This window comes from Temnothorax curvispinosus, unplaced genomic scaffold (assembly GCF_003070985.1).
Source record: "Temnothorax curvispinosus isolate PA1 unplaced genomic scaffold, ASM307098v1 QBEX01007779.1, whole genome shotgun sequence".
NCBI lineage: Eukaryota > Metazoa > Arthropoda > Insecta > Hymenoptera > Formicidae > Temnothorax > Temnothorax curvispinosus.
The window spans coordinates 197420-214575 of NW_020217559.1; the positions used below are offsets into that span (position 1 = coordinate 197420).

General features: G+C 44.6%; 1 protein-coding gene across 4 annotated transcripts in view; it reads left to right on the top strand.

Moving 5' to 3' along the window:
* Nucleotides 1–153: 153 nt before the first annotated feature.
* Nucleotides 154–17156, top strand: part of LOC112457449 (myosin heavy chain, non-muscle) — a 29726-nt gene continuing 12723 nt past the window's right edge. For all 4 annotated transcript variants that reach the window (XM_025020504.1, XM_025020505.1, XM_025020506.1 and 1 more), the window contains exons 1-3: nucleotides 154–828; nucleotides 15204–15360; nucleotides 15813–15931. In XM_025020504.1, the coding sequence (XP_024876272.1) occupies nucleotides 472–828; nucleotides 15204–15360; nucleotides 15813–15931 (633 nt within the window). In that variant the 5' untranslated portion in view covers nucleotides 154–471. The remainder of the gene's footprint in view (nucleotides 829–15203; nucleotides 15361–15812; nucleotides 15932–17156) is intronic.

Here is a 17156-nt window from a genome sequence, read left to right on the forward strand (position 1 = left end):
TTGGTGCCGCCGTCGCGCACTCGGCAGTCTCGGCACTCGTCGTTGATCGCGCATCGTGGCGACAGCTAGTAGCGGCAGCCGTCGTCGCACGTCGCCGTCGCCGTCGCCGTCGCCGTCCCCGTCCCCGTCGTCGTTGGGCTCGGTCAGGGTCGGCCCCGAGGCTCGACTACGAGTCGCGTACGCGAGAGTATACGATACGCAGTGCTGCGCGGGTAGTCTCGCGGGCATCGCGCGCGCGCGTTCGAGAAACGAAGTAATAACGGGTAACGGTGAGCGCGCCCGCGCGCGCGCACGGGACGAGAGAAAGTATACGCAGTCGGGACTCGGGACGCGCAAGGGGCAGGTCCGCGGCAGCAGCAGCAAGCAGCAGCGGCGGCAGCGAGCAGCAACAGCAATAGCAGCAACATCATCAGCAGCAGCAGCGGCAGCAGCAGCTTTGCTCGCGTCGTGTTGCGCGCTCGCTAAACAAAGATGGCGGACGTGGACTCGAGGGTAGACCGGTCCGATCCGGAGCTGCGTATCTTGTCGGTGGACAGGAACAGCTTCAACGACCCGGCTACCCAGGCGGAATGGACGCAGAAGAAGCTGGTGTGGGTGCCGCACGAGACGCAGGGCTTCGTCGCCGCCGGCATCAAGGGCGAGCGCGGCGACGAGGTCGAGGTGGAGATCGCGGAGACCGGCAAGCGCGTGCTCGTCGCCAAGGACGACATACAGAAGATGAATCCGCCCAAGTTCGACAAGGTCGAGGACATGGCGGAGCTTACCTGTCTCAACGAGGCCTCCGTTCTGCACAACCTCAAGGACCGATACTACTCCGGACTGATTTACGTGAGTAAATCCTCTCTCTTTCTCTCTTTTGCCTCACCCTTATTCTTCTTATTTCTGGCATCGCGCCTGCCTGCCTGCCTCTGCCTGCCCTCGCTTCCTCGATGTGCGATTAAGCGCAAGTCTCTTTCTCGTTCGGCGTTTCAGGCGGTATTTAAATCTCGCCTTTCTTTCTCTCTCTCTCTCTCTTTCTTTCTCTCTCGCCGGAGCGCCCGGAGCCCCGACGACCTTACGCTCGCCGCTAACCCAATTTTCCTTCTCGGTGCTGCGGATTGATTTCGCCCACCCGGGTCCCGGGTCTCGCGTTCCGAGAAGTCCGAGCTCGTCGAGAGACTCGAGTGACACGAAACTCGGCAACTCGAGCGTGAAACTGGAGGCGTGCGCCACGAGAGATTCTAGATAAAGCGTAAAAATTACAGTTCGCGGCTTATCGTAAACCTCGAAGAAATAATTCGAGAATTTGTTTTGCCGTTCTTTTCGCGAGGAAGGGAGCGCGAGAGAGAGAGAGAGAGAGAGAGAGAGAGAGAGAGAGACGCGGGAAGATAAATTTCGCTTTTAACGGCTCGACATGCCATTCTGAAACGTTTCTAGAACGAACGACCCGGTATTTGCTCGCTGCGAATGATTCGGCGCTTCTCTTTCGCTCTTTTCTTCTTTCACGATGTTAAGAATTGATGTTCGGGGCGGACGGTCTCGTGGAAAGCCGCCGCGCCGCGCCGCGCCGCGGTGCAGGTGCAAGAGTGCCAGATGCGTGCCGGCCCTTCCACGCGGCCCCTAGGGCCGGTTCCTCCCAATGTCGGTTAACTCTGACCTCCGGTTTAAAATGCGTTCCTTCGGCAGAACCAGAATCCGGGGAAAAATCTCTAAATTTAAATCGAACCACACGATTGGAGCCAACCGACGTTTGCAAAATGAAATGATTGTTTTTAAACATCTCTCGAGGTTCGTATCTATACAATTAGAATTATAATTCTGAGAGGAGCACGAGTTCCATCCTATTTCAAAGTTTCATATTCTGCTTCGAATTTGTAGTACAGATAGATGAGAAAATTTGGAAAAATTTCAGGAGCAACGATTGTTTGGAGAGGAAAGAAAAAGGAGTTAGAGCGCCGATATCTACTCTAGCGTGGCCGACTCCGAAATTTCCCTAGCGAGGAAATCTTCCTTCTCTTCGGGAACGCCTGGAAATTCCTTCTCTTCGGGACGTTGCGGAATTAATATGTTTGTCGTAGCGCCGGTGACTCACCGCGCTATACGTCCGCGAGCCTCGGCTTCGAAATTCACGTTGGCATTATTAATTCGGCGGCCGCGTGCGCGTCGCCGTGAAGATTCATCCCTCCGCAAAATTATGTGGAATTCACGACGACGACGGCGTACTCGGACGACAGCTTCAAAATATTTACGGAGCGGCGCGCCGCGGAAACGCGCGATACAAAAACGACGGTATTCCTCGTTGTGGCAAGCTCGAGGCAGACGTCGTCGCTCTGGAAAAACACAGTTTGTGTATTTCGAGTTATATATGGCCTTTCGTTACTTTTTTGCGTTAACCAGAGATGAACGGGATAAGTAAATCAATAGCGCGAAAGTGGAACGCTATGTCGCGCCTGCCCGTCGTCTCGGGAGTGGAAGAGAGGAAATTTCCATGCTGAAACATTCGTTTCTCTATATCTCCAGAGAGAGACATTGTTTCCTCTAATACCAGATTACTGAAATTAATAATGATTATCCCGTATAATGCCTCTTTTGTGAGTGCAGGCCACATTGCGATATCGCGATATTGATTGTCACAATCTCGAGATAAGATATTTGAATATTCGGTGGGGATAGACAAATTTATTTTAACATATTGATTATTTTCATCCCAAGATATTTAATCGCGAATGATCGACGACAAAGCGGATTAGCAATAATCAGAATTCCGAAGAAAATATCGATACCGACTCCTGTATTTTTGTTAAGCAATAATCGATTAAGTAAGATCGGCCACGAGTCTCTCTACCGTAAAATGTATGCGCGTGTTTCAGACAGCGCCGTGTATCTTAATGCGTTTGAAATTTTCTTGGATCATTTATCCTCCCCGTTTACCCGATCGGGAAAATATATTCGTCGTCGCGCGATCGCGCGCGATGTTGAAACGAGTATTGATGGCGGCCGCGGAGAATTTATTGAAAGGAAAATCCGGCGTCGTTCATATTCTCGCGTATTGCATTTCTGTCGATTAACGACTCGGTCTGACTGGCCGTCGGGCACGGTTTTGAAAAATAGCCGGTCTCGCGTCGTCGAGAAATCGGTCGCTGTCTTATTCCGACCGACGCGGCGCGGCGAGAGACCGGTACGACTCTCTTTCGCTCGTAAGACGGACTAAAGATAGCTCTCGGTTCAGTACGGCTCTTGCTCGTCCTCGTCTGGAATTAATCCGCGCGCGAGATATATCGGAAATGTCGGGAGACCGACGGTGAGACGGGCACGGAAAGAGAGGAGGCGTAAAGGAGAGAGGGAGTCCGAGAGAAAAAATGCGCGCGACGCGAATGAATTCGATCGGGAAAAGGCGACCGGTGGCGGCAATTTAAATACCTATTTGCGTTTTTAATAGCAAATTTAATTGTCAAATTAGAGTTTCCAAACATTTTTTTCGCGTCTTTAATTACTATATATATATAGCAATTAATATATAATATAATATTAATTTTCTATGTCAATTTCTATCTAAATGTAACATAACAATTTTTTAATTACCCTAAGTATATATTTTCAATTATCGTATACATTTTCTAAATATATTATTAGAGCATAAAGTCAAAGTTATTGCTGCACCGCGAACGCATCTTGAGAACGTATCGTATTTCGCGATGTCGATATCGGATTTCATTGAGGAAAAACTTGCATAAAAGTACGCGGGTTGTGATGCAAAGTGCGAGATAAGGTAACGAACTATCACGGTATAAAAATATATACCGTGAAGAAAGTTGTTTTGCAAGAGATAATTGCGGTGTGTGGGAAGTAAAAACGCTCGTCTCACATACCTGCGCCGGCAGGTCTTGAGCACCGGGTCCGGTGTAGAGTTAATTAATATCGAGCAAAAGCCGCCCACGGGTTTTCATCGTTAGATAGACTCTCACGCGCGCAATTATCAGGCACGACCTATAAGTTTCGGATGAGAGAACGGATGAATTTCAGAATCTTTTAACGTTTCGGCTCTTTTTCCGCTCGCGATAAACACCGGGCCGGAGATGATATTCCCGATGCGTGAAGTTTCTGAAAGGAGGATCTGGTCCTATGGTCAAGGACGAAATTCGCGCGGTCAGGTATTTGGGGGGAGCGGGGAACTGTGACGAAAAAAAGAAGGACATGGGGCGGTGCCGAGATGGTCACCGATTCCACGAGTCAACGTGTTGGGAGACGAGTACGCGCACGGGCACCGCGTTTCCTTGACGTTTCCGCTTATCGCCGGGTGATAAGAACCTCACTCCACCTTGCTCGGTGGCGAGCCTGCAATGGTGACTCACGACAATTTCGACTACATACACTTCGAACGCCGATTACGCTTCTCGACTTTGATCCCGTACTTGGAAAGCAGGTGTTGGCTTTTCCGTCGCCTCCTGGAAACGCGTTCCTTTTGAATCTCAAATATTATCACTAACAGCTTAAACATCGGCGAAAGACTATATTCGAGATGTCAGAGAGAATGAAGCGGTACGTCGTAATTCTGAATTTTGCAGGAATAACTATTACGATCCGCTATATTGCGTAAATTTTAGGAGGTATAATTTAGGATAATTTATGTGCCACGGATCGTATTGGCTCGCAATGATTCTTGGATTATTTACATTGACAGATCACTACAATGGGATATTTAAGCAAAAGAAATTTGAAAAAGTCTTTTCAAAAATGGATAAAATTCCAATTTATTTTTAGATAAATTAGAAATATATTTTAGGACACAAACAACAATTTTTATTTACGCAAATAAATTACCTATAGTTACGTGCAGAGAAAAATTATGTATTCATACATTCCTTGAGCTGCATAAAAAAATCGAAGTCATTAATAAACATCTGCAACGTAATCGAAATAATTAAGCTTATCAAAATGGAATTTTTTGCTTGTACTTCCGTCAGATAAAACGTGTTAGACATATTACAGCGATAAGATTTGCTCGGGATTTAAAGAATAGCTGTATATACGCGGAACAAATGTCAAACAAATATTGGTTGTTATTTCAATGAGAAAAAAAATGCATTCCCACAATGTTTTCCTGCCGCGTGATTTCTCTTCCTTGTACTACCGCGTACTATCACATCGGTTTTCGTGTTTCCTCCCAGCCGCCAAGAAAGTATTCGACGATAGTCGCATTCGATAAGATAGCGAATCGTGCAGCTGTTCTCACACGCGTTGAACGAATGTAACTTGTAACCTTATACGCCGCATTAAAGAGGCACCTTTGCCAGCCAGATGACAGACCGAGTGTCTTCGTCTCTTAAAACGAAAAGTCGATTGCAATCAACGCGTTTATTACTACAGACATTACGCGCGCGCGCACTATAAAACGACCCGAAAATAACCGTAATCAACAACGCGTTTAATATTTTCGGCTCAAAGGGAATGATTTATCGAACATCCTGTATATGGGTGATTTCGTGTGTCGGGAAAATGATGTCATGTAGTTTGGGGGCCGGAACGGGTCTAAATGCGATCGCAGAGGCAACGTTTTTATGATCCTCGCATAAGAAGCGCGCGTGTTTAGGTCATCGTGTATCATCTCGCTGCCTCTTAATGAATTTGTCGTGCCATAACCGGGCGGATGCGCGAGGGATTTGGTTGAAATTTGCGTCAGAAATTCCACACGGGCTTCGTCATAACTCTCTCGTCGGTTCACGCGAGCGTGTAAGTATGTTGTTTGGACAAGAGATGCTCAGAATTTCAACCGGTATCGCCGACATTCGGTATCGTTCGTTGATGTTCGCTGTCGCGTATATCGGGGGGAAAACAACTGCACGGCACAGCGGTACGAAATCGCGATTTAAAACTGTTTGCTCGGTAAACTCGATTGAAATTTCGCGATCCGATCGTTTCCTATCTCGGTGTACCAGACCGTGCTAAATCGGAGCGACGAACGGTCGGGACGCGCCATTTACTCCGAAAAGAATCACCGACGCTAACTTAGACACGAATTATAAATTCCTGATGTAATTTATTAAAAATCGCGACTGTATTGTATCCAAAACAACGGAATCTTCCATTTTCGCTGACGGATTCAAATTTTTGATTACTTATTTCGCATGGTCGACGTAATTTGGATGCGAATAAACGCGAGGCAACTCGAGGCCTGAACAGTAATGTATAATCTCTTTCTCGTTGTGTTTTTTTGTTTCGATGCTAGACTCGTAGAATGAGAGTCGATGCTCGTCGTGACTCACGCGTGACTGATTCGGTAAACGCGACTCCGAAGGTAGACGGAGTCCGATGACGGTCTCCGGAGGAGAAGGTAAGAAAGCGACAGCGCGAGAGAGGTAAAGTGACAGAGAGCACGAGGAAAGGGAGAGCAACGGGGCGAAGGCGGAGGAAGGTTCGGATATTCGTTGGGAGGCCGATCTTGAGACGCCATCTTAGCGGTTTAACAAAGTCACCTTGGCGAAATGTGGCTTACCGAAATCTGCGAATCTGTTGCCCGCCGACGAGCCGGCGAATTCTTCAATGAAGCTACAAAATCGAATAATAAATTTATTCCCAATTGAAATAGATAATAAAATTCGTCACTTTTTTTAAATACATAGATGATTGTATCTTTATGATTTATTGCATTGTTGAAAGGTTACACCGTATAGATACCTTTCTTCTGTGTTATTTCTTCGACTTCTACTTTCCCGCGAAGTTTTTGTGCTAATCATTGCAATCACGAAGAAGATCATTATTGATTCACCAACCTTTCCACTTTCAACATTTTTTTTTATCTCTAACCGAGTCATAAATCAAAGTTCTAAATGCCCGCTTGAAGTTTAATTGAAATATGATTCTGTCATGTACTTTCTCTCTTAAAACTGAATTCGTCAGACGTTCCCTTTCTACAATCGCTAATTATTGAAAAACTACAAACTGTTTCGATATTTTCGCCGCGAAAACATTCATTTCAAATTAACCAAATAATTAGTTATTTGAAAAACAATGAGAAGTGGGCAGTATTTCAGAGATGCTGCTTCTTTCATCATTTAAATGCTACATTTTACTCGATATTCGTCACATAGTAACCGATGACAGATCGGGAAGACTCCGGTGGACGTTCTTTTTTTTTTTTACTTTTAACCGGCTTCTCGGAACTAGAATTCTCAGCACTGCAACGAGAAGGTAGCACGGCCACGCGAGGTCTCCGTCTCGCTGCATTAGTCCGATGTCCGATTAGTATGCGCATTAGCATTCGCAACGTGTGTAGTAACCGCACGCGGAATTTCTTTTACCCCGCGCGCGGAGATACCGCACGAGTAGAAACATTCCGGAATTCACGCGGAATTCTCGCCTCGGCCGTCTCAGGGCCGCCGCTCGACCGGCATGATCGACGTGCGATCGTTACGACATTCGCTTTCGAGATACAAACGTATCGTCGGCGCATGATGAGAGTACGTACGTGCGTAAAAATGAGCCCGTAAACGGAAGTATTAAGCGTTATTTAACGCCTATTGTCATTAATTACCTTGCGTTGTTAAAATTCATCTTGCTGTGACGTCCCCCTATAGAATGTCAAAAATGATTTTATCTTTATAATGAAAATGAATGTGTGAAAAGGTTGGCTGAAGATGATGAAATGAAAAAAAAAAATTAAATTTTCTGGTTACGAGAATAGTTATGAATTACAGTTATTAACAATGGTACACGTTACAACGATGTACTTTTAGAAATTTCGAGTTTAAATCGATAAAAAATCCGTCATAAACACCAAGCATAATCGAGAGATCATATATAATCTGTATTTAAATTTACAAATTGTGTATTTGTTATATTTTATTGTATTTTATATTTTAAGAGAGACATTTTAATTTTAATTATCATCACGTTATTCAACACGTGTCATTCGGAATCTAATTGTAAGTCACAACGCGAATTGGAGCTGTATAGGGGCGTGATATTTAGTGCGCATACGTATTTCTACATTTCTTACCTGCACCTGTCGCTTGCATTCTATACTCGTGTCGCAATTTGACGGTGTGTCGCTTATCTCCGAAAGCACCGGCGCGGCGAACGGCCGGCGATGCGATTTTTCGTGAGGTCAAAAGGCGACCCAGTCTCGTCAGCAGTTTTTCGTAATTCCGTTGCCAGGAGGTAACTCCGTAAAGAACGTCGCTCTTGCGCAACGCTTGCGTATATACATCGTTATCCCTGTCCGTATATGGTGCGAATCCGATTGATTTTGTCCATGCATACCGTATATGGGCCGTATCTGGACTGTAACGGTTCGACAACTACCGACCGCGTGATTTACTTTACTATACTTTACCCTTACTCGTCGTTGCTTCTTACAATCAGAAAATCGACCGTCGCATGCGTGTCGTAATGTATCTATCTATACGAAAATTTTTTACCCTTTTTCTGTATTTTTAGGATTTTTGTGCACTTACATCAAATTTTAATTATTTGTTTCATGTAAAATTTAGTATAGTGATTATTATAATATGCATTTACAGTGCAAAGTAAATTTTGTATGTAAAGATACTAACGAATATTCTGAAGTTATATTATCAAAATTTGCATAATGCACCGAATAGTTTAAGAATTTTTCTATACATAATACAATTAAATTATGAATATTTACTTGAAAAAATTACATTAGCTTTTATTTAAAAATATAATTATAGAGATATGATAGATAAAATATAAGAGAGAAAATACATAGATATAAGTTCTTCGTTTAGATTTTTTTGTATTGAAGTTTCATGTTGCGATCGTATAACAATTGTAGATCAGGCTAATGGGCCTCAAAGTAAAAAAAAAAATGCAAATGTTCAATCTCAATCATCGTTCGCTTCATCTTCATTCCCGTCTTCATTGGCCGCGTATCGATCTCCGATACGCAATCGCTGTGCATGCATGGCAGTCGCAATCCCCGATACGTAATACGACACGGCTTTTAAGCGGGTTTCAAACAACGCTCGGCAAACCCGCTCGCTGGCCAATTATTTGCCGAACCAAGATAAATATCGCGTGGTCGCGATACGTCATGACGTAATGCCAATTGTCAATGTAATAACACGCGACACGTTCGCTTCTGCATCATTCGGCAAAATAAAATATGTCGCTCTTACGCGACGAGGTTTTATTGCAACGTCGCACAAAGTTGCGGCAATATCCGTCGTATAAAACTGCAATATAGCGTCCCGTATATTACCTCGTTCGCGCGATACCTGTATCTCATTGATAAATATTTGTCGAGCGAACGCCGTCGCGCGTTCGGTAGCGCATTTAAAATTCGTCACGCGAATGCATTCGGGAGAGGTGGCGAATATTTGGCGAGTGAAGGCATCGTCTGGAGCCGGCACGAAGGCATCCGCTCGATAAATATTCGCTGAAGCGATATGTAATTGCCGCCCCGGGGCGACGAGATGATGTATGTCGGTGCGACAATGTGTCGAAATTGTACGTGACATTCTAATTTCTCATATGAGCGCTATAGCCGTACGCGTCGAATACTCGACACGCGAATGCTGGTTGCGCCTAGAGCCGGCTTTAACAAAATGGTTAACAAGTTCTTACATTCCCGTATCTGGAATCATTACGGCACACGACGCCGACGGTACCATTTTTAGAGAGTGGTCGGCTACAGGGAGGTGTGGTATCGCAGGTTTTCGTCCTTTTAAAGACTGGTTATAAACGCAATGCGCTCTTTAAATTGCGCAATTTAAGCTGATTCCTCGACGATGTCGAGGAATCAGCTTTATTTTTACGTGGCATCGCGGATCCCGTCTATAATTCTCGGTCAGCCTGCATCTACTTTTGGTAATGACCTGTATTTCTTTGATACAAATCTGTCGATAAGAATTGAGAGGGATGCGTGTACACGTACTCTCTAAATCTGAATCAGTAGTGCGAATCAGTGAATAGTCACTGATATCAGTGTAAAGTATGCCACTGATTTATGAAAAGTGGTATACTTTACACTGATATCCGTGACTATTCACTGATTCAGATTTAGAGAGTAGATACTAAATTTAGGACTTTAGACGCTTGCGTTTTTGTCATAGGATTTACGATTGCATTCTTAATTTACGATAATAAAAGAAGATAAATATATGCAAGGTTCTTAAAAAAAACTGTATCAGTGACGGGAACTGTGGAAATCGAAAAACGTGCTGTATTTAGTAGACATTAATATACGTTATACTGATTTCGTAAATGACTGGGGGTTTGCAGTCTTGTCGCAGAAAAATTCTGCTTTGCAGATTATAATTTTACTCCGTAATAATAAAGCAGAAAAATAGAGAGAGAGAGAATAGTCAATTTAAGATTTCTCAGAAGTATCTGTCACGGTGGAAAAAAATCGCGATGAATGCAGCGGGGGGAGTCGCCATCTACATATACGCTAACAGCGAATTTATGCAAATTTCCCAAATAGCCCCGAGTAGCGTTCGCGACTTTGTCGTGGAGGTTTACGATCTTGTTTCGTGGGCCGCAACTTTGACCCGCAATAATAAAGCACACCGCATCCAATCACGCTTTTACCGTTCGTTACAAATTGCACTTGATCACGCGCATGCCTCTCGCGCCACCGCCGCCGTCTCGAGCGAGTGAACGAGCGGGCCGCGTCGGGATCAAGACTTTCGATCTTGTCTCGATCGAGGGTGATCGCGTTGCGGATGCAGGGAGAGGCGGCCAGATGCCAGCCGCAGGCTGAAAAAAAGTGCGCGAGAGAAAGAGAGAGAAAGAGACGAGCGAGCAGAGGAGACGGACGCGCTTTGCAGGGTGGCGCAAAAAGGCAAAGACGAGTCCTTATTAGGACGAGGCGTCCTTAACCCGCTTACTCGCCGGTGCCTTAAAGACGCGGGGCCCCCAGCCGCGAGACGATCGGCGGGAGCGATCCCGTGAGCCGGAGCAAACGGAGTCACGGCAGGTCCGATGCCTTTTACGGTCGTCGTCCCGTATTCGTTGCTCGTTACCACCGGCGCCACGAAAGAAAATTCTGACGAAACCCCCTGGGGCGCCGTAAAAAAGCTTAGCGATGTCCCATAATAGAAAATACGAGAGGCGAGGGACGTGTGCTCGCGCGTGTAACTAAACACCGCGAGTGACGCATCCGTTGCGTTTGATCGGCGTAGAAGGTGATTCACGGAGAGATACCGCACGTCTTCGATAGTCCATCTATGTGAAGTCATTATGTAAATTTAATTCTGAGCAATCATGAACCATATAAAAAGTTTGGTTTTATACGTTGAGAAATCGCGACGAATTCGCGGGACCATTATTCTTCGTCTCTCAATTAAGTTTCTCCGACAATTAAACTTCTTTGATATCATGCTCTCTCTCGTACCCGTTATTTATGTATAATTTAAGAAAAATTGTTACTTTCCAAATTTTGCGAAGAATAACGCCGTTTACTTTTCTCCAAACTTGAAGCACCCGTTCCGTCGCGTCGGTCGATTTATCTCGGATTCGTGCCTCCGCGGAGCTCGGCGAGCTGTATTGACAGCATACCTCCGCGTATACATTTGGAGATTGCTATATATCCTTGCGGTGAAAGATGTCGGCTTCGTGAGATGTAACGCACGTCGCGATCGCGCCGGCTGCCGATTTGCTTAGAAGGCACCCGTCACGTCGCGCGTCGGCGAGGTATAAACAGGAATGTTGGGCAGGGTCGATGACACCCGAGAGAGTACCGAGACCGGTTTTCGAGGACCTCCGAACGAGCAGTCCTGCCTGGAAAAAGGGGACAAAGGTTTCCGTTTCATATATTCAGTCGGTTTGCGACGGAATTTTCAAAAGCGTCGCATTGTTGAATCGCAGCTCGATCGGCCCGCGCAATTTTTATGCGAGCGCGATGGAATCGCTTAAATCGTTAATTCCGTAAACGCGAGCATGACGCTTCGTAATGATGCCAAGGAGAAAAATCATGAATTTCGAGGACACAGGAGCGGCGATCGTTCTTTAATTAAGATTCCTCAAAGCATTTATTTCTCGATGATGCACGTGAACAGCTGTAAAGAAATGAAATTATCGAGATACAATTCAATTTCTCAAATTCTTTATTCTTAATATTTTCATTGCATATATGATCAGGATTTAAGTGTTGGAAATATTTAAAGCATCATAATTTACTTTCTAAGTTCAACGATTGTGTTTATAAAGCGCCATGCATTACATTGAGTTGCATTACAAGAATTATTGCATCTTTAGATGAGGATAGGATGGAAAATCCAATTCAGAAATGCGAAACAATAGTTCCAGGGATCGTTCCGTTTTACTTGATTCATTCATTAGTCGATCGGCTCGTAAAGAAGGTCGTGGAGCACCGACACGTGCCTATATGACAGATCTATGAGAAAACAATGTGCTGTGTCATAAGATGAATGACCGCAAACATTATTTAAAGTTATAACCGAGGCTCGGCATATTCTCCGTCTTCCCTCGCGGGCGGAGAATCGGGCAGAGAAATACGATAAACCTCGGTTAACTGCGATCGCTGTTTACGAGCCCGTAATTGGAAAAGTTACGAAAGTACGCGGCAAATTAACGTGGAAATCGCGCCGTGGAGAATAAATAAACCCGGCACCGGTTCCGGGTGGCTTCTTCCACGAAGAATGACGCGGGTAGCCGCGAGCGGACCGGGGAAAGCGAATGCGTGTGAATCACGCTGTAGGCAGTTCTGGAGGCAACCGGCGCGGCGGTGATTCGTCGCGACCTTTGAAAGTGGATATACGCGCGAGGAGCGGCGAACACGAGGAGCAGGAAAACGACGACGACGACGACGACGACGACAATGACGATGATGGGTAATGTCGAAAAAATGCCCAAGGAGCCGGGGACCTCAATCTGGTCGCGAAGGAACGTATCCGGATCGGGACCCAATAAGCTAACAATCTCTCTGTAATTGTCCGGCGGCCCTAATGACGACGTGAATAATTCGAGTGGACTCGCGCAATTAAGTGCGTCATCGCGCGCGCCAGTGTTTAATGGAAGGCAGATAAAAACGAGAGGGACGTTTATTAACACCTACGCCCGCGCGCTGTCTCCCGCCGACGAGTATCGTTTGCGGGACTGTTGCAACGGTATCAATGTTGGGCGTTTATGCGTAAACAACGATAATTCACGTTTACGCGTAGGCTGTGCGAACTGTCTTTCTGGCATAAAATGTGTATACAATGTATACGCGCGTGTAAGTGGTCGAAATCGATCACTCTCTGCGTACGAGAGAACCGCTTCGTTCTGAAGGCTACATCGCGATCGATTTATTTTCTTTCCTATTTTAGCATCAGAAAGACGTATTTATCAATCAATAGCAATATAGTCTACCTTCTTATACATACAGTAATGAGATAAGAAACGTAGATATAACGTGTATATATCCGTACATAAATTACGTACAGTTTATCACGATTAGGAGAGACAATGCGAGACGGTACGCGTGGAGAATATATATATATATATAAACATTATTTTGCAAGTTACCAGACAACCCTTCGCGTGGATGGCACTTGCTCGGCACTGATAAAAGGTTAAATAACTTTGCTCCGTCTCGATATCACGCTCGAGAGATTAAGTATCCCTTCGTTAGTTAGTCATAGGGGTCTGTCTGTCCGCTGTATACGCGAGATACATGATTTATTCGCTTGTTAGCGGACATACTTGTGGTAGTGAAACGCTCTTCGCGTTGCGATAAGCACTTTCGATTCGGCCGAACTAAATCGTAAATTACTAACATAAGCCTGCGCAAATCACAATAGCAATGCATTTTACACGTCATTTATTTTAGCTCGCAAAACTAGACACTAGATACTTAAAACTGAACTTTGATCGACGTTAGTAATTAAATTAAGTATATTTTTCGAATGATATGCTTCCGCTGGATAAGATTTTATCTTATCGTTAAATTATGGAAAAACTCTATACGCGCTTTATAAGTAAATTATCTTAGAGCGAGGAAGTCACGCAGCACGATATCAATGACATTATTCTACGTAACGTATCAAGAATCTTATTGAATCTAATTGAATAGCTCTAATTTATTTTGTTATCTGTATCTTGGTCGAAGATTAAATAAAGATGTCATTAGACTTTTTTTCTTAAACCAACGACGGGAATTAAGTGGGAATTAACGAATTGAGTGTTATTTGATGAGAGCAATAATTCGTATTTAAGTAACATCTGTCATCCGGTACGGTATCCTTTTAAATCTCTAGAGTTTAAGATAAATAATTTTTTTGAAAGAATATGACCATGAACATTTATAAAATGCGTATACACGAATATATTCCCCTTCATATAAATTTTTTATCTTAAAATCAAGAGTTGAAAAAATTCAGCATGCAACCTGGCGCATAAAAGGCATCTTCGTCGTCTCGCTCACTCACCGAGAATCATCTGACAACCGAGAGAACATGTTGCTCTCCGTAAATCGTACAAATTTTTACGGTTTATCTCTGGATCTGGAGTCGTGGGGTACCTTTCAGCTCCGAGCTTCAACTCCCCTCGAAATGGCTCGTTTCGCCGAGGATAGGAGCGAGAGTCAAGGCTCTCGGTTTCAGGACCACCGGTCGTTGTACAGCAACGTTGCCCGCATGCACATGCGTGTGTCGGCGCGGCGCGGCGCGACGGAGAAAACGTGCCAACGTGCGGGAGAACGCGCGACCGAACGAGAAAGGGAGAGCGCGGAGGTAGAAGACGCCGGAGAGCGGCGAAACCAGAAGTATATGCCGGCCTCTTTCTGCTACTTCGCTCTCTACCTCGCGCTCGCGAACCGGCATCGCACGGACGTGAACGTGACGTCATCGATCGGACATTCCATCGAGCTTTACGTGCCGTTCCAGCTCCCTCTCGCACTATCGCGAGAGAATTCCTGGAATGCTCATCAGTGTCAGTGGAAACAATGCTCGCCGAAACAATTAGGTCACGCGAATAGGTCCGCGAGCGAGTGCTTTCGCTCTCATTTAGCTTCGGAAGACCCGAATGAAGCAATCGGTTCGATAATTAGTTGATATAACAGAGATAATATTCTTGCCTGAAAGATACGAATAAAATTACGGACGAAGCCTATTAGGTCGCTAATTAACGAATGAGATAAAGCTTTCGTTTCTCGAAGGAAAGGCTTAAGAAGCTGGTCCAACTGTGTCAATTTGTAGATTTTATAAATACGAAGCTTGATACAATTGAATTGTCATAATCGAAATCTTCTCTCGTTACAGACATACTCTGGCCTCTTTTGCGTCGTAGTAAACCCTTACAAGAGACTGCCGATATACACAGAGAAGATCATGGAAAGGTACAAAGGCATCAAGAGACACGAGGTGCCACCACACGTATTTGCCATTACCGATACGGCTTACCGTTCCATGTTGCAAGGTAACGGCATAATTAAACATTTTATTAGCTATTAGCGTCGAATTAGTATCGTTAGCCGGCACATCAAGATCTAACGTTCAAAAAAAGGACTTTAAGTTGGCAATTATTTAGACTTAAATTATAATAAGCGATAATAATAAGTGTCTTGTTAATTTATTTACAAAATTGAATTTTTAATTATTTTAATCTTGCACGATGAGAAAAGGAAAATTATAATCAACAAACAATTATTTCGCACAATTTTTCAAAATTATTTTATCAGTTTTCGAAGTTCTAGCTATAGCATGCGTTGTTACTCTTTATATTATTCCGTGTGCAATACGCATTACATTTTAAATAAAATTCTCAGAGGATATGTGTCTGAATGCATCTAAATATATATCCTATTATTTAATTATACTCTCTTTAATAATATAATCTACAATCGCCAGTATTCTGTGTGTGTATTGCAGATCGCGAGGACCAGTCGATTTTGTGCACCGGCGAGTCCGGCGCCGGCAAGACCGAGAATACGAAGAAAGTGATTCAATATTTGGCCTACGTGGCCGCGTCGAAACCCAAGTCCAACGCGGTAAGTCAACGTCCATTAGCACGTTCGCCGTCGTCGTCGTCGTCATTGTCGGCAGCGGCGGCGGCGGTGGTTTTCGCCGCGCGGCGAATCCATTGTGTTTCACGCACGCGCTCGCCTCGCCGAAGACACGCGCTCGCTCGACGAATTGAACCACCGCGGTTTATACGAGCCGTTTAACCTCCCGATGCTCCCGTAAACGCGCGAATGCTGCTCCCTGCGAGCTTCCTGAGGCGCGCGAGAATGATCTCTGTCCCCGGAAATATGCATGTGGGTCGATTGAAAAGCGGAGGCTCTTCGTGACAGATATTTCAAGTTAGTGAAGTAATATTGGAGCTTGTTTTCCGATTCATCGGGTTACGTCGGGTTTCCGATATTTAAACTATTTAAAGACACGGAAGAAAGTAATCAACGCGTTTTTTTTTTATATAAACTGGGACGTTATAATTACGGGACGGCAAGACGAGACGACATACGCGATTACTATAATTTGAAACAGGTGAAACTGGCACCATGCGATACCTTGCAACTTCTTAATTTCCTTAATAAATACCATCCTGTTGCACATATCGTCTTCCTGCATTTTTTACCGGCTCGAAATGACAGTATTCGCGTGTGCGCAATAATGTCGTTACGGTTGAAGGGTTCCGATTACTTCACGCACAATTATGTTTTACGCGATAGACGTCTACTCACGACTATGTACACGTTGCCAAGGTTAATGACCAAAGCGACTACGTCGAAACGACACAAGGGACTACTACAATTGGCACGCTGCTCGGTAAATAGATTTAACTATACAACGGCGTTTGTTATCCGAACGATCGTGGTATGCGATTACAATGCTCGGCCGTGAACGTGTTTAGCCAATTATTTGGCGTGGTCTTTTTTTTTCTCATCTTCCTAGTCGAAGCGTCATCAAAACATGCTCGTTTCCTAGATATAAGCTGAAGCGAAAGAGACTCAAATTATATCGCGCGATTGATATTCAAATACGTTTCTAGTATAACGGATTTATTGACCAAATCGCCAATATCGTTTTTATTTTAATATTTTCAATATCGTCTAAAATGGCAATTATTTTTGCGGTTGAAAAATTTGGCAAAGTGTCGAAGTGTCGAAGTTTCGAGTTATCGCGAGATTGTTGAGTTTACTTCGATGTGGACTGTAAAGTGTTAATGTCACAAAGAGAGCCGGATGACTGACGCGCGACAATACGGACCGGTCA